The 20,858-nt window shown below is 43.1% G+C and overlaps 1 protein-coding gene across 1 annotated transcript in view; it reads left to right on the top strand.

The window, feature by feature from the left end:
• The window catches only part of znf385d (zinc finger protein 385D), a 375,991-nt gene that overhangs the window by 22,341 nt on the left and 332,792 nt on the right, over positions 1 to 20,858 (top strand). The window contains exon 2 of the mRNA XM_034174297.1: positions 16,275 to 16,417. Within this exon, the coding sequence (XP_034030188.1) occupies positions 16,275 to 16,417 (143 nt within the window). The remainder of the gene's footprint in view (positions 1 to 16,274; positions 16,418 to 20,858) is intronic.

The raw sequence follows: 20,858 nt of genomic DNA, 5'->3' as shown, positions 1-20,858 counted from the left end.
CATCTGCAGAGGAATGGTCTATTTGAAGAGTTTCAGTCAGGTTTTAGAATTCATCATAGTACAGAAACAGCATTAGTGAAGGTTACAAATGATCTTCTTATGGCCTCGGACAGTGGACTCATCTCTGTGCTTGTTCTGTTAGACCTCAGTGCTGCTTTTGATACTGTTGACCATAAAATTTTATTACAGAGATTAGAGCATGCCATAGGTATTAAAGGCACTGCGCTGCGGTGGTTTGAATCATATTTGTCTAATAGATTACAATTTGTTCATGTAAATGGGGAATCTTCTTCACAGACTAAAGTTAATTATGGAGTTCCACAAGGTTCTGTGCTAGGACCAATTTTATTCACTTTATACATGCTTCCCTTAGGCAGTATTATTAGACGGTATTGCTTAAATTTTCATTGTTACGCAGATGATACCCAGCTTTATCTATCCATGAAGCCAGAGGACACACACCAATTAGCTAAACTGCAGGATTGTCTTACAGACATAAAGACATGGATGACCTCTAATTTCCTGCTTTTAAACTCAGATAAAACTGAAGTTATTGTACTTGGCCCCACAAATCTTAGAAACATGGTGTCTAACCAGATCCTTACTCTGGATGGCATTACCCTGACCTCTAGTAATACTGTGAGAAATCTTGGAGTCATTTTTGATCAGGATATGTCATTCAAAGCGCATATTAAACAAATATGTAGGACTGCTTTTTTGCATTTACGCAATATCTCTAAAATCAGAAAGGTCTTGTCTCAGAGTGATGCTGAAAATGTAATTCATGCATTTATTTCCTCTAGGCTGGACTATTGTAATTCATTATTATCAGGTTGTCCTAAAAGTTCCCTAAAAAGCCTTCAGTTAATTCAAAATGCTGCAGCTAGAGTACTGACGGGGACTAGAAGGAGAGAGCATATCTCACCCATATTGGCCTCTCTTCATTGGCTTCCTGTTAATTCTAGAATAGAATTTAAAATTCTTCTTCTTACTTATAAGGTTTTGAATAATCAGGTCCCATCTTATCTTAGGGACCTCGTAGTACCATATCACCCCAATAGAGCGCTTCGCTCTCAGACTGCAGGCTTACTTGTAGTTCCTAGGGTTTGTAAGAGTAGAATGGGAGGCAGAGCCTTCAGCTTTCAGGCTCCTCTCCTGTGGAACCAGCTCCCAATTCAGATCAGGGAGACAGACACCCTCTCTACTTTTAAGATTAGGCTTAAAACTTTCCTTTTTGCTAAAGCTTATAGTTAGGGCTGGATCAGGTGACCCTGAACCATCCCTTAGTTATGCTGCTATAGACGTAGACTGCTGGGGGGTTCCCATGATGCACTGTTTCTTTCTCTTTTTGCTCTGTATGCACCACTCTGCATTTAATCATTAGTGATCGATCTCTGCTCCCCTCCACAGCATGTCTTTTTCCTGGTTCTCTCCCTCAGCCCCAACCAGTCCCAGCAGAAGACTGCCCCTCCCTGAGCCTGGTTCTGCTGGAGGTTTCTTCCTGTTAAAAGGGAGTTTTTCCTTCCCACTGTAGCCAAGTGCTTGCTCACAGGGGGTCGTTTTGACCGTTGGGGTTTTACATAATTATTGTATGGCCTTGCCTTACAATATAAAGCGCCTTGGGGCAACTGTTTGTTGTGATTTGGCGCTATATAAAAAAATTGATTGATTGATTGATTATGTGAGTCCACACTCAACACACAGAGAGAGACCACTCAAAGGTGTACAAACAGCAAACACTTCCTGGCTTAATTGCAAATCAGCTTCCCACCCTGCAGGCATAGAACACCCTGTTCACAAAACTCCACTGCAGTGGAAGCTGATTTAAACGACCAACATACAGCTCAATATAATAAGGTGTGAGGGACACCACATTTACTGACTGTATAAATGTTAGTCACAAAATCTAACGTACCTCAGGAAATGTGCTGACGAGCGTGAGACCTCACCCCCTCCTTTCACAGACCATGCATCAAACCTGGACGTTCTCTGCATCCACTGATGATGAGTTGGCTCTTGAGACGACGATCTCACCCGTCTGGTCACAAGGTCGAGTCTCTGGCAAATACACACTGTGTACTCCAGTCTTAAATGCCACCATGTTCCAGTCCATTGTAGATGCACCACAGCTGTGAGTCCTGACGAGCCGCAGGTGATCAGCCTCAGGTGATCAGGGTGAGGTCCTGATAAACTCAGCTACACAGCCACTCAGTCCCAAATGCAAGCCACCTGGAAGGAAAAACAAAAGACAGGACAGAAAACAGAAACAAAAGGCAGCCAGGCCCCCCCAGCCACACAACAGCACCCCACCCTCACGGGAAGCCTCCCGGCGACCACACAAACCCGGCCCAGGAGAAACACCCCCCTCCAGGGGCCATGGCTGGAAACCGTATCTGCATTCGTCTTCCAACAGAATGGTTGATGTCTTCTCCTCTGGCTGCATCTTTGCCTTTGTTTCTGTCAGTCACTTAGCACAGGTGTGGCCAGGAGTTCTTAAACCTGTGCGGTCAGCCTTTGTCCAACCATGTTCACAGTCTGATTAGTCATAAAACAAAAAAAGACAAACACAAACAACCAAACCACCCCCCCCTCCCCAGGGGACCGTCCCATCAAACCCCGGGAAGAGGAGAAAAGAAAAACACAACCCAAACTTAAGCTTACAAATAAAAACGCTAACACCCCCCCCCCCTCCCCAGAGGACCGTTCCATCAAACCCCGGGAAGGGGAGAAAAGAAAAACAACCCAAACTTAAGCTAACAAATAAAAACACTAACACCCCCCCCCCCCCTAACGACATGTAGGGACCAACACCCCCCAGAGGACATCCCGCCAGCTCCAGGAGTAATAACCACAGCCGAGGTCCCTCTGGGATCCAGTGTTACCCACGGGGACTCCCAGCGCCTCCCCGAGGACCATTCCATCAACCCCAGGAGACGCCTCCCCTCATGACCAACGGACCCAGCCCCGGCCGTCTATGGCTAGATGGACCCACAGCCCTTTCCCCCCCAGAGGACACCACAGTCAAACCCTGAGGGCGGAAACTGGGGGGAAAAACAAAAGGAGAAAAAAAAAACATACAAACAAAACAACCCCACCCCCTTGGCGCAGTGGAAACTGGAAGCACGTCCAGTGTCACCAACCGTGACTATACCCCAGAAGCCAACCGGGAGGAGTGGAACAGCGGTTATGGCAGACGGCACAAAACGGCGCCACTCCTCCGACTCCCAAACCAGCCACCAGCTGCGGGTATATCCCACTGCCCCAAACCTCAGCCACGCCGATGGCAGACGGCTCAAAGGCGCGCTGAAGCCGGAGGTGGAACAGGGAATCAACAAACAAAAACACCCCCCCCCCCCAGGTGCAGAGGTTACCTGGGAAACACCCAGCATAACAAAACTGCACCACTCCAGCAACGCCGACACTACGGCTCACACGGCTGGAGCCAGAGGAGAAGAGAGGGAACAAAAAGAAAATACCCCAAACCCCCCCCCCCCCCCCCCCCCCCGGGTGCAGAGGTTACCTGGGAAACGCCCAGCATAACCAAACTGCACCACTCCAGCGACGCCGACACATACGGCACACCCGGCTGGAGTCAGAGGAGAAGAGAGGGCATAACAAAAAACAAACAAAAAAAAAAGAAAAAAGAAAAAACAACCCAATTACCACCCCATCACCCCCCAGGGGACCGTCCCATCAAACCCTGGGGAGGTGAAACTAAAAAAAAAACAAAAAGAAAGACTAACAGACTAACATAAAGTTGCTTGGGTCCTGTTTTGTTGCTCCAAACAGGCTGCAGGGTCACAACCCCAGACACTAATAGTGGAAAAAAAAAAAAATCCCACACAAAAACCAACTCAAAAAACACCCACACAAAATGAACTAACACAAAACAAATAAGTGATTTATACCGTCAAGCTCAAACAAATGGAACACACCTGTTCCAACTTAAGAGCTTGGTAATGTGACTCAGTCACCAACAGAGGGAGCCAGAGTGCTAAAAATGAAAAACCGCCTTTGGTGACAGAGAAAACAAACGAGCTGCTTTTCTGTGCGCAGCTGAGTGCAACACACAACCAAAAATGTGATTCAACTAAATAACACCGGAGCTGACACAACAGACGCAGTAGCTATCATTACCCGGGGAAACGGGGCTACGACTGTAACACAGGAAGCACCGCGACCCGTGCCACAGAGCTCCGCCGTGCGCGTTCACCCATTACAGACCCACTCCTGCAGCTCCCGTTTAAACCTCTTATCCGGTCGAAGTGTGACACGAAGCCGTCACCAGTCACACTCCACCACGACCCACGGATAAGGCACAAACACAGGAACACGGCTGCATGAGCGCTCAAATCAGTATTCAGTAATGGGTTCTCCAACGCGCACCATCCGGGCGGAGAGCACCCGCAACTGATCTGGATAACTTCTGAACGTCTGCTGCCGCCTTCCTGGCGCATTACCGTCTCTGCTACCGCTGGGTCCGTGATGTTTGGCCAGAGACTACTGTTATGTGTCGGACGCAGCCCGGAGAACCGACCAGCGTTTGAAGGACCCAGTATAAAATAAGCAGAGCACGGTACAAAGGATAACAGAGTTTAATGAACATAACAGTGCTGTGAAAAAATATAAAAGTGCGCGGTCTGGCGTGGTGGTTTTTGCGGTGCGCTCCCAGCAGCGCCAACGGTCCGGAGCCAGAATCAATTCGGACCCAAGGACCCCGCCGACACCCCCCAGGTGGCCGCGACAAACCGAGTCTGTGAAAGAAGGAATCATTATGTGAGTCCACACTCAACACACAGAGAGAGACCACTCAAAGGTGTACAAACAGCAAACACTTCCTGGCTTAATTGCAAATCAGCTTCCCACCCTGCAGGCATAGAACACCCTGTTCACAAAACTCCACTGCAGTGGAAGCTGATTTAAACGACCAACATACAGCTCAATATAATAAGGTGTGAGGGACACCACATTTACTGACTGTATAAATGTTAGTCACAAAATCTAACGTACCTCAGGAAGTGTGCAGACGAGCGTGAGACCTCACCCCCTCCTTTCACAGACCATGCATCAAACCTGGACGTTCTCTGCATCCACTGATGATGAGATGGCTCTTGAGACGACGATCTCACCCGTCTGGTCACAAGGTCGAGTCTCTGGCAAATACACACTGTGTACTCCAGTCTTAAATGCCACCATGTTCCAATCCATTGTAGATGCACCACAGCTGTGAGTCCTGACGAGCCGCAGGTGATCAGCCTCAGGTGATCAGGGTGAGGTCCTGATAAACTCAGCTACACAGCCACTCAGTCCCAAATGCAAGCCACCTGGAAGGAAAAACAAAAGACAGGACAGAAAACAGAAACAAAAGGCAGCCAGGCCCCCCCAGCCACACAACACAGACACTGCAATTCCTCACTCAGCTTCTCAAGTATTGCAATCAGGGTAACTTCTGATTCTGCAAAGATCACTGTCTACAAAGTTAAGGTTAGTAAAGACTTTCTTGCCAGCAAAGACAACTACACTGCTGGCTTCCACAACACTATTCAACACCAAGTCCAATGAACAGTGTAGGAGCCAGACACATCCCTAATGAACACCAGTATTCACTGGGAAAATGTCAGAGATTTTGCTGTTGCTCTCTACAACACTCACAGTATCTGTGTGTTGGCTAGCTGTAATGTCCACATCTTAGGAATTGAATTTCTAAAGATTGACCACTTTTAGAATATTTGTCTTTTTTAATCCAAGTGGGCCGTGTTAAAAAACTATATGGTGTGTGATTTTTTTCGCCCATGCTCACTGGCAGAACAAACCTAACCTCCATTGTTGTGACATCTTAGTTGTCATTTCCTATCAACGACAAACTTTGACATGATCCCACCAAACAATTTTCACACATATCGGTGTTTTGACGGTGCACTTTGCTCTGGTTGTCGGTGGACTCAGCTAACCTGAGGCACGGTGTTGACCCAGGCTGACGTCAGGCCGACATGTTGAGAGATAGCGTGGTTGGTTGATCCCTACAGAAAGACAGTCTTGGTTAAAGTTGGGACTAGGACGTGCCTCCACATGAGAAACGGCATGTGCTCTTTTTCCAACAGATGGCAGCACCCCGGCAACTGGAGGGAGAAGACAGAAGACAGAGGGAGATAGGAGTGGTGGTGGGGAGGGGAGGATGCAGACTGTGGCTTTTCCTCCTTCTGTGCTTTATGACTTGCTTTTATTTGCCCTGTATCACTGTCCATCAACCAACATGTGGCAAATATCTTTTTTTTTGGTCTCTAGCTGCTGGTTTGATCCATTATTTGCCAATGTATTAAAGTCATATGGTCCAGAATTCTATTATCATAAAATGTGCAGCAATTAAAAAAAAATCCCCCTAGTTCTCATTACAGTTTTGCGAAATGACTTCTTTAATTCCCAAAGTTTGGAAAGCAGAGATAGTTTTCTCCCCCACCATTCCTTATTTTTTCTAATCTCATCATGTTGAAATCAGGCCTCTACTGCTTCCAATTCATGGTTTATAAAGCACTTTGCTGGTATGACAATAAAAGTAAAGAATTTACTATTGTTTTTTCTGAGATATGTGTGGGCCAGACATCTCCTGCCATTGAATCATCACATCTGACAGACTGCGCCTGTTGTTTCACAATGGCTGTTTGTAGGAATACTTTTTTAATCTCTGTTTTGAAGAGATATCACAGCATTACGTAGTGATCATCTTCGTGTACAACGTATTGTCTGTCTACCATTCATGTCTCACTGAGATTATAAGGAAAGAAATTCATATCAGTGGTGATATTGATGCTATCTGCTGTGTGCAGATGGGTGGAGATGCTATTGTCCTGGTATTGCAAACTATCTTTATTTTGATCTGGGAAATGGGTATCATCCCTATGGACTGGAAGAAAGGACTTGTCCCACTCTGGAAAGGAAGCAACAATGGCCTGAATTACGATAGCTACATGTGTATTACACTACTCTAGGATGTGGTCAAAATTCAATCAATCAATCAACTTTTTTCTTATATAGCGCCAAATCACAACAAACAGTTGCCCCAAGGCGCTCCATATTGTAAGGCAAGGCCATACAATAATTATGAAAAACCCCAACGGTCAAAACGACCCCCTATGAGCAAGCACTTGGCAACAGTGGGAAGGAAAAACTCCCTTTTAACAGGAAGAAACCTCCAGCAGAACCAGGCTCAGGGAGGGGCAGTCTTCTGCTGAGACTGGTTGGGGCTGAGGGAAAAAAAACAGGAAAAGACATGCCGTGAAGGGGGGCAGAGATCGATCACTAATGATTAAATACAGAGTGATGCATACGGAGCAAAAAGAGAAAGAAACAGTGCATCATGGGAACCCCCCCACAATCTACGTCTAAAGCAGCATAACCAAGGGATGGTCCAGGGTCACCCGATCCAGCCCTAACTATAAGCCTTAGCGAAAAGGAAAGTTTTAAGCCTAATCTTAAAAGTAGAGAGGGTATCTGTCTCCCTGATCTGAATTGGGAGCTGGTTCCACAGGAGAGGAGCCTGAAAGCTGAAGGCTCTGCCTCCCATTCTACTCTTACAAACCCTAGGAACTACAAGTAAGCCCGCAGTCTGAGAGCGAAGCGCTCTAATGGGGTAATATGGTACTACGAGGTCCCTAAGATAAGATGGGACCTGATTATTCAAAACCTTATAAGTAAGAAGAAGAATTTTAAATTCTATTCTAGAATTAACAGGAAGCCAATGAAGAGAGGCCAACACGGGTGAGATATGCTCTCTCCTGCTAGTCCCCGTCAGTACTCTAGCTGCAGCATTCTGAACCAACTGAAGGCTTTTTAGGGAACTTTTAGGACAACCTGATAATAATGAATTACAATAGTCCAGCCTAGAGGAAATAAATGCATGAATTAGTTTTTCAGCATCACTCTGAGACAAGACCTTTCTGATTTTAGAGATATTGCGTAAATGCAAAAAGGCAGTCCTACATACTTGTTTAATATGCGCTTTGAATGACATATCCTGATCAAAAATGACTCCAAGATTTCTCACAGTATTACTAGAGATCAGGGAAATGCCATCCAGAGTAACGATCTGGTTAGACACCATGCTTCTAAGATTTGTGGGGCCAAGTACAATAACTTCAGTTTTATCTGAGTTTAAAAGCAGGAAATTAGAGGTCATCCATGTCTTTATGTCTGTAAGACAATCCTGCAGTTTAGCTAATTGGTGTGTATCCTCTGGCTTCATGGATAGATAAAGCTGGGTATCATCTGCGTAACAATGAAAATTTAAGCAATACCGTCTAATAATACTGCCTAAGGGAAGCATGTATAAAGTGAATAAAATTGGTCCTAGCACAGAACCTTGTGGAACTCCATAATTAACTTTAGTCTGTGAAGAAGATTCCCCATTTACATGAACAAACTGTAATCTATTAGACAAATATGATTCAAACCACCGCAGCGCAGTGCCTTTAATACCTATGGCATGCTCTAATCTCTGTAATAAAATTTTATGGTCAACAGTATCAAAAGCAGCACTGAGGTCCAACAGAACAAGCACAGAGATAAGTCCACTGTCCGAAGCCATAAGAAGATCATTTGTAACCTTCACTAATGCTGTTTCTGTACTATGATGAATTCTAAAACCTGACTGAAACTCTTCAAATACACCATTCCTCTGCAGGTGATCAGTTAACTGTTTTACAACTACCCTCTCAAGAATCTTTGAGAGAAAAGGAAGGTTGGAAATTGGCCTATAATTAGCTAAGATAGCTGGGTCAAGTGATGGCTTTTTAAGTAATGGTTTAATTACTGCCACCTTAAAGGCCTGTGGTACATAACCAACTAACAAAGATAGATTGATCATATTTAAGATTGAAGCATTAAATAATGGTAGGACTTCCTTGAGCAGCCTGGCAGGAATGGGGTCCAATAAACATGCCGATGGTTTGGACGAAGCAACCAATGAAAATAACTCAGACAGAACAACCGGAGAGAAAGAGTCTAACCAAATACCGGCATCACTGAAAGCAGCCAAAGATAACGGTACATCTTTGGGATGGTTATGAGTAATTTTTTCTCTAATAGTCAAAATTTTGTTAGCAAAGAAAGTCATGAAGTCATTACTAGTTAAAGTTAATGGAATACACAGCTCAATAGAGCTCTGACTCTTTGTCAGCCTGGCTACAGTGCTGAAAAGAAACCTGAGGTTATTCTTATTTTCTTCAATTAGTGATGAGTAGAAAGATGTCCTAGCTTTACGGAGGGCTTTTTTATAGAGCAACAAACTCTTTTTCCAGGCTAAGTGAAGATCTTCTAAGTTAGTGAGACGCCATTTCCTCTCCAACTTACGGGTTATCTGCTTTAAGCTACGAGTTTGTGAGTTATACCACGGAGTCAGACACTTCTGATTTAAAGCTCTCTTTTTCAGAGGAGCTACAGCATCCAAAGTTGTCTTCAAAGAGGATGTAAAACTATTGACGAGATACTCTAACTCCCTTACAGAGTTTAGGTAGCTACTCTGCTCTGTGTTGGTATATGACATTAGAGAACATAACGAAGGAATCATATCCTTAAACCTAGTTACAGCGCTTTCTGAAAGACTTCTAGTGTAATGAAACTTATTCCCCACTGCAGGGTAGTCCATCAGGGTAAATGTAAATGTTATTAAAAAATGATCAGACAGAAGGGAGTTTTCAGGGAATACTGTTAAATCTTCTATTTCCATACCATAAGTCAGAACAAGATCTAAGATATGATTAAAGTGGTGGGTGGACTCATTTACTTTTTGAGCAAAGCCGATAGAGTCTAATAATAGATTAAATGCAGTGTTGAGGCTGTCATTCTCAGCATCTGTGTGGATATTAAAATCGCCCACTATAATTATCTTATCTGAGCTAAGCACTAAGTCAGACAAAAGGTCTGAAAATTCACAGAGAAACTCACAGTAACGACCAGGTGGACGATAGATAATAACAAATAAAACTGGTTTTTGGGACTTCCAATTTGGATGGACAAGACTAAGAGACAAGCTTTCAAATGAATTAAAGCTCTGTCTAGGTTTTTGATTAATTAATAAGCTGGAATGGAAGATTGCTGCTAATCCTCCGCCACGGCCCGTGCTACGAGCATTCTGACAGTTAGTGTGACTCGGGGGTGTTGACTCATTTAAACTAACATATTCATCCTGCTGTAAAATTCTTAGCAACTTCTGCAGGTGTATCACTGAGAGTGTCCTCACCACTGTGTGGTATGATAATTGCACAGTCCAAGACAGGAAGGGTGTACAGCGTGTGATTTTGACCTCACAGTACATCTCTGGGGCAGCCTTCCCCTCACTGCAGGACATTTACCAAACCACAGTCCTATATGGGACACACAACCTCATCAGGGACAGTACACCCGCCCCCAAACACTCACTCTTCACATTCCTGCCATCAGCAGACACTACAGGAGTCTGAAGTCCAGGACTACTGGGCTTGAGAACAACTTCTACCCACAGGCCATTAGGCCTCTCAATAACTCTCTTACACACTGACCCCTCCACCACCTGAGTGACTTATTTCCTCATCCTTATTACTATCATCCTCTAAGTATTTATTATAATAGCTCTGTTCACTATTTATGCATCCATGCACCTTACATCTCCTGCACAGCAGGGATGCTACTTAAAACTACTCAATATTGCACAAAATTGCCAATACTGCATCAATTGCACATCTGCACATCCTCTAAACTGTACATCCTTTAAATAGTGTATATAGTACATTCTTCAGTCTAATAATGTGTATTTTATAATGTGTTTTCTTTTTGAAATCATCTGATGTGAACTTTCTACATGCAAATTTTCTAGGGAGAATGAACAGAGAAAGAATTTCATTATGTGGTATAACTGCCTGTTTTTACTGTCCACACAACACTAAAAAAACTCTTAACCACTAACCACCTTGCTCTGCAAGTACTCACTGAACAGATGCATTAATATCAGTGGTGCTTCATTGCAGCTTATATTGATTTTCACAAAGCACTTGTTTTGGTTGCCCGGGCTGCTGTCTGGGATATTTTAACAATTTGCAGGATCTCCAAGAAGTTGCTGTCAGTGCTGAGCATGAACAGAATCTCTTGAGTTTCTCCCATTGAATACTGGAATTCCTCAGGGATATGTTCTAACACCTACTCTGTCACATGCTTGCATGGGCTGGGTATTGGATAGGGTTGTGGAATCCAGTGCTTTAGGTGCCTTTTTTTAAGTGAGAAAATGTTTATTAACTTTGACTTTGTGGATGATACTGTGATATTTGCAGAATCAATGAATAACTTAACAGCAGTATTTCAGATGATGAGTGAGATATCACAGTGTCTGGGTTTGTGATTTTCCTGGAAGTCTAAGAATCAGGGTGGGCTAAGCTGTCAGAATTGTATCTGTATGTGGTGAAAATGCTGAATTTGTGGAGACTTTTATTTATCTCAGCGGTGACATTCCCCTGGGTCCTTAGCATTTGAAATCGACAGGCACCTGGGAAAAATTTATGGAGTCATGAGGTCTCTAGACCTTGTAACTCCTTTGCAGGAGACAGAAGGTCATAGTCTGTAAGTGTCACTTTCCTGTCTTACGACGTTGTGAGACTTGGACATTAACCATTGACTGAAGGTGACAAGTGGATGTCTTTGGCTCTTGGTCTGTTCGGAGGATCCTTGGGTACCACTGGAATGATTGTGTCTAATAAACAGTTACTTAGGGAACGTGAGATGAGGAGTATTGCTTGCATTGTGAGGAATATGCCTGGCTGTGATGGCGGCAGTGACATAGACCACTCGTGCATGCTCCGGGACCTGACCTGTGATGCTGGAAGAAGTATCCAGTAAAAGTAAGTAAGTTATTTCAAGTTCCCCCTATTTTTCTACTCAGGGTTACCCAGTGGATATAGATTCACGTTTTTATTTGGCACATTTTACACCAGATGCCCTTCATGACATAACTCCACATTACAGGGAGAATAGGCAGGGGTGGTCTTAAACCAGAACCTTCTGTATTTGAAATACGTGTACTTTCCATTTGGCTACCATGCTGCATGAAAGTATTCAGTACTAGATGTAAATCATGCATTTAATATGTACCATATTAGTCATAAATGTCTATGCATATATATACGAGGTCTGTCCATAAAGTATCGTACCTTTTTATTTATTTTTTTAATCTATATGGATTTGATTCATGTTTTCACGTCAGACAAGCTTGAACCCTTGTGTGCATGTGTGAGTTTTTCCACGCCTGTCGGTGACGTCATTCGCCTGTGAGCACGCCTTGTGGAAGGAGTGGTCCCGCCCCGTCGTCGGATTTTCATTGTCTGGAAATGGCGAAATGATTTGGGGTTTTTTCCATCAGAATTTTTTCAGAAGCTGTTAGAGACTGGCACCTGGAAACTATTCAAAAAATGTATCTGGCTTTCGGTGAAAATTTTACGGGCTTCACAGAGAATAAGGTCTGTTAGTACAGCTTTAAGGACCCCTTTAAGGACCCCTTTAAGGACGCTCAGCGCGCCGCGGTCCGAGCTGCGGCGACACGGCACAAGCCACCCGACCATTTCTGAGCTGATGGCTCTGTGGATACGAGACCGTCGTGTGCTCTTTCTCTGGTTATCACAAGAGCTGGACATCAGCCTTTTTCCAGCAGATTTCACTTTTAACAAGAGATTTTGTCATGGAAAGCCGCGCGGAGGCTTCGCGCGTCACGACCGATTCGCTTTGGAAGCGAGACAAAGGAACACCTCCGTTTCTGCGTGTCAGAGGACAAGTTTGGACATGTCCAGCTCTCCACAATTTCACTGATACTTACTGGACTGGTAAGCATTGAAAGCCAAGATAGACATGTCCAAACTTGTCCTCTGACATGCCGAAACGGAGGTGTTCCTTTGTCTCGCTTCCAAAGCGAATCAGTCGTGACGCGCGGAGACATGACAAAATCTCTTGTTAAAAGTGAAATCTGCCAGAAAATGGCTGATATCCAACTCTTGTGATATCCAGAGAAAGAGCACACGACGGTCTCGTATCCACAGAGCCATCAGCTCAGAAATGGTCGGGTGGCTTGTGCCGTGTCGTCGCAGCTCGGAGCGCGGCGCGCTGAGCGTCCTTAAAGGGGTCCTTAAAGCTGTACTAACAGACCTTATTCTCTGTGAAGCCCGTAAAACTTTCACCGAAAGCCAGATAAATTTTTCGAATAGTTTCCAGGTGCCAGTCTCTAACAGCTTCTGAAAAAATTCTGATGGATAAAACCCCAAATCATTCCGCCATTTCCAGACAATGAAAATCCGACGACGGGGCGGGACCACTCCTTCCACAAGGCGTGCTCACTGTTGTGTGGGCCGCCAGAAGAGGAGGTACTGCTGGCACACCACCAGAGGGCGCCCTGCCTGAAGTGCGGGCTTCAGGCGCGAGAGGGCGCTGCCGCCTCACAGGAACAGCCGAGGTGACAGCTGTCACTCATCAACTATGACAGCTGTCACCGATCATCTGCACTCACCCCGGATAAAAGCAGGATAACACCTCCACCATGTCGCCAAGATATCGTTCTTCTACGGAGGTAACTTCTCAGCTGTCGTCAACTCTGACAAATAATCTGAGCTCTTTTTGCAGCCGTTTTCCTGTGGTGTTTCCTTATCTGCTGGATTGGCGTTTGGTGTGATTAGCGACGGCTTCGCCTCACACCCCAACCAGATAAGTGGTTAAACAGGAGCTGCACGAGTGTGTGATTTGAGGTGGAAGTGGAATTCCCACCGTTGTTGTTACTGGGTGTACACACACCCACACTTGACTGTCTTTGCTCTTCGCCAGCAGTACCAGATCCGACACGCGGAGACTGTGGCCACCTGAGGGACTCCGGACCTGGCGGCTCCAGTATCCTTCGGGTTCGGTGGCGGAGGAAATCGTGTGGTTCCAGTTCTTCTCTAGACGGACGTCTCCTATCGTTGAGCCTGCCCACACAACACCTTTATCCATTGACTTTGTATTTATTCTATAATCTGCTGTGTGTGGTTGTGGCATTCACAACAGTAAAGTGTTCAAATTTAACTCCTTCTATTGTCCGTTCATTTACGCCCCCTGTTGTGGGTCCGTGTCACTACACTTTCACAACACTCACAGGCGAATGACGTCACCGACAGGCGTGGAAAAACTCACGCATGCGCACAAGGGTTCAAGCTTGTCTGACGTGAAAACATATGAATCAAATCCATATAGTTTAAAAAAATAAAAAGGTACGATACTTTATGGACAGACCTCGTATATATATATATATATATATATATATATATATATATATATATATATATATATATATATATATATATTTATATATTTGGCAACAGTAAAATGATGTGATGTGTGTTTGGGTACCTGATTTTGGTGAATTGTAATAGTTTTCCAACGTACATGCCTAATTTACAGGTTTATTTGTCTCATAAATTGGAGATAGGAAACAAAGATTAATTTTGAATGAAACTAAAAGGGCATTCCATAGATACAGCTGCCATACCTCTTATCTGAAATACTGATCTTTATCCCAATCTCAGAACTTTGATCCCACTTGTGACCTCCTTCTCGACTGGGATGTAACTTTGATTTTGATTGTTGAACTTTTATCCTCGAAACTTTCATGCATATTAAAACTGAGTTTTCATGCTGATAACCAATATTTGATCTTGATTGCTGAACATATATCCCAGTTGCTCACATTTCATTCTGACCATTGACCCTTGGTATTTATGTGATGACTGACATTTGATATCATGATCTCTAACCTTTGATCCTGTTCCTGATCTTTGACTGTGAACTTTGACCCTTTGTCCTTAGTATTGATATTTGATACTGACTGCTGAAGTTTGATCCTGATATTTGATCTTGATTGCTGAACTTTTAATGCTATGGCTCACATTTCATCATCACTAGTGACACTTAATATTCACGTGATGACCTTTGATATCTTTATTACAGTAATGATATTTGCTTCAGTCTGCCAACTTTTGTTTCTAATTACAGGGTCACAGGTTAATACTTAGTAGCAGGGTGAAAATATGATCATATCCCAGGATTAAGCAGCCAGTCAGGATCTGCCCTTTGATCTAGAAACATGTTCCACTCTTCCATTGCCTTTCATTTTAATAAATCAATTGGGCTCTTTATGCAGTGCTGCTAAGAATCAATCCAACAAACAATCAGAAACTGTTGATCACAAAACCTCCTCTATTGGAGGTAATAATAGACCATTTTCTTGCACGAACACAGCAGTGTGATTCAACATTATCCTGCCAACTGCAGAGTCTCACAGGAGCCAAGTTAGTGCCAAGTTTTGAAAAGCATCTCAAGATACTCTTTATGTCTTTCATTTTCTTGGTTTCATTTGTAACATATGGTTATGCCTCACTCTGTGCTTCTATCTGCTCAATTTTCTTTTTTCTTTAAAATGTCTTTGAAAATGACGTAGTTTGCACTTTTGGGAACAAAGCTATCATTTAATGTTTTAATTCAGAGGTGTTACAGTGTTAGATATATTTGTGTGTTCAATTATGGTTTTCTTTGTTTTGGTATTAAAGTACCTATCTTAGGACTGTATTCTTAGTTTTCAATATTATTATTATTCTTACTTTCCTTTGTTCTCTGTTGGTATGTGCATGTTGAACCGGAGTTAACCATTTTTTTTTACCATTTAGGACAAAGAGAGTTAGGTTACATTATAAATCATATATGTTCCATTACTGCGCGGGGGTTGGACCTCCTTCAAATGCCCACAGCGGCCAGTAAGGAAAGGATTTTACAAAATAAGGTCTGCCTGTGTCATGCCTATGAAATGTTTTATAAAAACTGTTTGTGTCCATTGTTCGGGATTCTGTTCTGTGAGAGACGTTCACAGAATCCAGGTCTGATATGTTTTCACTGTGACTTTGAATAAATTTAAAAGTGCAGACTAGTTTGCATTTGTACTTTGTGAAAGGCAGTGTTACAGAAAGAACCGGAGGAAAAATAACAACAGGAAATCTAATTTAACATCTAGCTTTGAAGGAAACAAATAACATCATAGGTGTGTGCCTTATTGGATTGACTGGTACAATACAGAGTCAAAAAGATGATTTGAAGCCATGTTAAACATACAGAGGAACAATAGAAAACAAATTCTAACACACCTTGGTGATTCAGTGTGAACGTACAGTGAAATATTTTTGGCTGCAGATCATGTTCCTGTTGCTGACTGCAGTTCATTATGTTGACTTTGCCCCTCCCTCCTACAGGTAACACATGTCAAAATGGCCTCATGCCTGCTCTGATGCGTCCAGCGCTGCCAGCCTTCCAGCCCTCACTGGGCATGAAACAGTTTCTCCCATTTCCCTTGGATACCACCTCAGCAGTCAGCCTCCTCCCAGGATTCAACACGGTGAGTCTTTTCCTTACCTCCTGTTCACTGCGATCTACCAGCTGGCTTTCCGATGCTGTTTGATTCTCGCTGAGGAGGCACTCAAGGTTACCTGCTGTGCTGTGAGAAAACCAAATCTATCATTTTTGATGTTCTCACATTTCTACATATTACTAAGGGCATAACTAGATAAAGCTGTGGATCTCTTATAGCATTTTCAGACCTCTTGTCTTGGTTTTGGAAGATTCTACACATGCATGATCTATTGCAAAATGCAGTCATGAGTCATAAGTATACGAGGTCTGTTAGAAAAGTATCCAACCTTTTATTTTTTTTTTTCAAAAACCTGATGGATTTGAATCACGTGTGCTTGCATGAACCAACCTTGAACCTTCGTGCGCATGCGTGATTTTTTTCACGCCTGTCGGTTGCGTCATTTGCTTGTAAGCAGCCTTTGTGTGAGGATGGATGTAGTCTCTCTTTGTTTTTTCTTTGCAAGGAAATGGCGGAACGACTGGAGCAGCGTGACTGCATCAAATTTTGCTAGAAACTGGGCGACAGCCAGGTGGAAACCATTCGGATTATTCAGACGGCTTTGTCCACAATTTCTCAGATAGTCACACGACTGAAAAGCCACCGAAAGTCGTCTGAATCTTCCGAATGGTGGACGAGGTGAGCATGCCACAACATGTCCTGTGAGGCTTCAACACAGTGGCGCTTTTTGCTGCGCCATCAGCTTCATGCCAATGTATTTCGCCACCACTCTTTTCATGGCCAAATCTTCTGTCACTGTGGAATGTGTCGAAAAAGTGCTGATGTCCACCTCTTCCACAATTTCTCGGATAGTCACACGATGGTCCCACATCACCACAGCATTCACTTCGGAAATGATCCGGTCATTTCAGCGTGTTGATGGCCGACCGGAGCGCGGCTCACTCTCCACCGTTGTGCGGCCGTCTTTAAACTGGTTGTACCGCTCCTTAATCTGTGTGATTCCCAGAGGATTGTCACCGAAAGCCATCTGAATAATCTGAATGGTTGGTTCAAGGTTGGCTCATGCAAGCACACGATTCAAATCCATCAGGTTTTTGAAAAAAATAAAAAGGTAGGATACTTTTCTAACAGACCTCATATAAGGTGATGTGTAATTAATGATGACTACAACATTTTTATGGCCAGGTTTGGAGTATGTCCATTTCCCTGCAGGCTTCAATGAAGAAAATATATGTAAACATGCTCAATAACTCTGCCACCATGATGACTGAACAACACTAGTTCTCGTATTCACTGATATATCGCCATGTAAGCATGCATCTATTCCCACAATACCGCAAGAATGGTCACACTTTTGGGTGCGGGTAAATGATCATAAATTCATGCATTCCCTCATGCCTTAGTTTCTTGATCATTCATGTACAATAACTGTGGATTTAAAACAGTGAATAATACATTATGATCATGATGTATTATTCACTATAGTTAATGCTTTAATGAATGTGCTGTTTATGCATGAGGTCACACATGAATTAATTTGAATGTTAATTCCTAATTGTACATGAGATAGTCATGCATGAATTCATGTATAAATTCATGATAAATCATTTACCTTACATGGAAAGTGTTACCAAGAAACATATTCAGTTACTTTTTTGTGCCATCTCCTGAGTTGAGTAAGGAAAAATGGCTGTAAAAGTGATTATGCATACCTATGAAAGCCATTATTTTGAGTTTATGTTTATTTATTTTACATCATATTGTAGAGATCTGGTTTTGCATTAAAATTAAACAGCATCTTTTAAAAATATAAGCAAACAAGAGCAATCAGAGATTTCTGACGTCTGCCAGTCCGGATCCAGATCACCTCCAAAATGCAGTGGAGTATTCCATGATCTATCCGAGGTGCAAATTTGGTGAGAATCCGTAAAGTAGTTTTGAAGTAAAGCCTATATAAAGGGTAATCTTGATCCAGAATCCACATCCAGATCCAGATCACCTCTAAAATTCAGTGGAGTCTTCCATGCCCTAACATCTATCTGTAGTGCAAATTTGGTGACAATCCATGAATTTGTTTTAATGTAATCCCTCAAAGACTATATAAAGTAAAATCTTGATCCAGAATCTGGATCCGGATCATCTCCAAAATTTAACGGAGTCTTCCACAGCTTAATGTGTATCTGTGTTGAAAATTTCATCAAAATCTGTGCAGCGGTTTTGACATCCTTGGTGGATGTCATAAAATATTTTATAAAGTATCCTGAATTTTATCATTTCAGTCCCAGCTGCTCCATTGTTTTCACACGGGGTCGCCACAGCAGATCTAAGGTCGATCTACATGTTGATTTGGTTTTACGCCGGATGCCCTTCCTGATGAAATGTGTCAGGGGTGGAGTTTGAACCTTGTGCACTGAAATCAAGCACACTAACCACTTGGCCACCATGAAACAAACGAAAGCACAAAACAAGTGGGCTAATATTTTAACAGTGCACTTCACACAGCCTGTAACTTTCATGAGGCATAGGAGCAGATAATACCACGGCTCTTGACACTGATGTGACTGCATGCAGCTGCTCTTTGTGTACGCCTGGTCCTGTCAGCTCTCTGAAGCTAAGTGGGTCACGGTTAGTACTTGGATGGTAGACTTCTTAGGAAGATCAGGGGGTGTATGTGTTTCTCGGTGGGTGAAAGCGGAGTTGCCTCAGAAGGATCATCCGGCGTAATTCGTGTGCCAAATCCCAATGGAGATCTGTGTTGGGTCTGCTGTGGTGACCCAGAACTGAATAGGGCAGCTGAAAGACAAACAACTTGATACTGATATGACTGTTTGAAATGCTCTTTGTGAAAACCTTCCAAAGATTATACTTCATAATCTTTGATGCAATAGCTTGAAAATGTAAGAAAATGTGGAATGGCATTGGCTTCAAATATTTGTCTGTGGTGTTGCCCAGAAAAGTACAAGAAGAAAATGCATAAATGGCACGTCACTATTTTTCTGTTCATAACAGACAAAAAATTTCTGTCATCAAAAAAATGCAGAGTAGAAAAGTGCATTATCTGATTATTATTATTGAGCAAAAAGGAGCCATCTCTTTCATATACTTACAATCCACATACTTTGTTTTTTTAAAACATATTTTGATCTTTTGGAGACAGTTGGGTTCACTGACCCAATTACTGAGTCCCAAGTACTGACCAAATGGAATTGATTGGATTGTCTCAGAGTGATGCTGAAAAACTAATTCATGCATTTATTTCCTCTAGGCTGGACTATTGTAATTCATTATTATCAGGTTGTCCTAAAAGTTCCCTAAAAAGCCTTCAGTTAATTCAAAATGCTGCAGCTAGAGTACTGACGGGGACTAGAAGGAGAGAGCATATCTCACCCATATTGGCCTCTCTTCACTGGCTTCCTGTTAATTCTAGAATATAATTTAAAATTCTTCTTCTTACTTATAAGGTTTTGAATAATCAGGTCCCATCTTATCTTAGGGACCTCGTAGTACCATATCACCCCAATAGAGCGCTTCGCTCTCAGACTGCAGGCTTACTTGTAGTTCCTAGGGTTTGTAAGAGTAGAATGGGAGGCAGAGCCTTCAGCTTTCAGGCTCCTCTCCTGTGGAACCAGCTCCCAATTCAGATCAGGGAGACAGACACCCTCTCTACTTTTAAGATTAGGCTTAAAACTTTCCTTTTTGCTAAAGCTTATAGTTAGGGCTGGATCAGGTGACCCTGAACCATCCCTTAGTTATGCTGCTATAGACGTAGACTGCTGGGGGGTTCCCATGATGCACTGTTTCTTTCTCTTTTTGCTCTGTATGCACCACTCTGCATTTAATCATTAGTGATCGATCTCTGCTCCCCTCCACAGCATGTCTTTTTCCTGGTTCTCTCCCTCAGCCCCAACCAGTCCCAGCAGAAGACTGCCCCTCCCTGAGCCTGGTTCTGCTGGAGGTTTCTTCCTGTTAAAAGGGAGTTTTTCCTTCCCACTGTAGCCAAGTGCTTGCTCACAGGGGGTCGTTTTGACCGTTGGGGTTTTACATAATTATTGTATGGCCTTGCCTTACAATATAAAGCGCCTTGGGGCAACTGTTTGTTGTGATTTGGCGCTATATAAAAAAAAATTGATTGATTGATTGATTGATATTTAAGGAATTCTGGCACCGGGTGCAACTCATAACTTGTGTGACATTCACACTTTGTCTGTTTGCTCGTCACAAGGCTGTCCATGTAGTCAATTCAATTTATTTCATTTATATACCGCCAAATCACAACAAAGCTGCTTCAAGGTGCTTTGCACAAGTAAGGTCTAACCTTATCAAACCCTAGAGCAAGCACACAGGTGACAGTGGTAAAGAAAAACTCCCTCTGATTATTTGAGGAAGAAATGTCAAGCAGACCAGACTCAAAGGGGTGACCCTCTGCTTGGGCCATGCTACAGACACACTTGATAATAGTCCACAATAG

This window comes from Thalassophryne amazonica, chromosome 7, assembly GCF_902500255.1.
Source record: "Thalassophryne amazonica chromosome 7, fThaAma1.1, whole genome shotgun sequence".
Classification (NCBI taxonomy): Eukaryota; Metazoa; Chordata; class Actinopteri; order Batrachoidiformes; family Batrachoididae; genus Thalassophryne; species Thalassophryne amazonica.
This window is presented reverse-complemented; position numbering and strand designations above follow the sequence as displayed.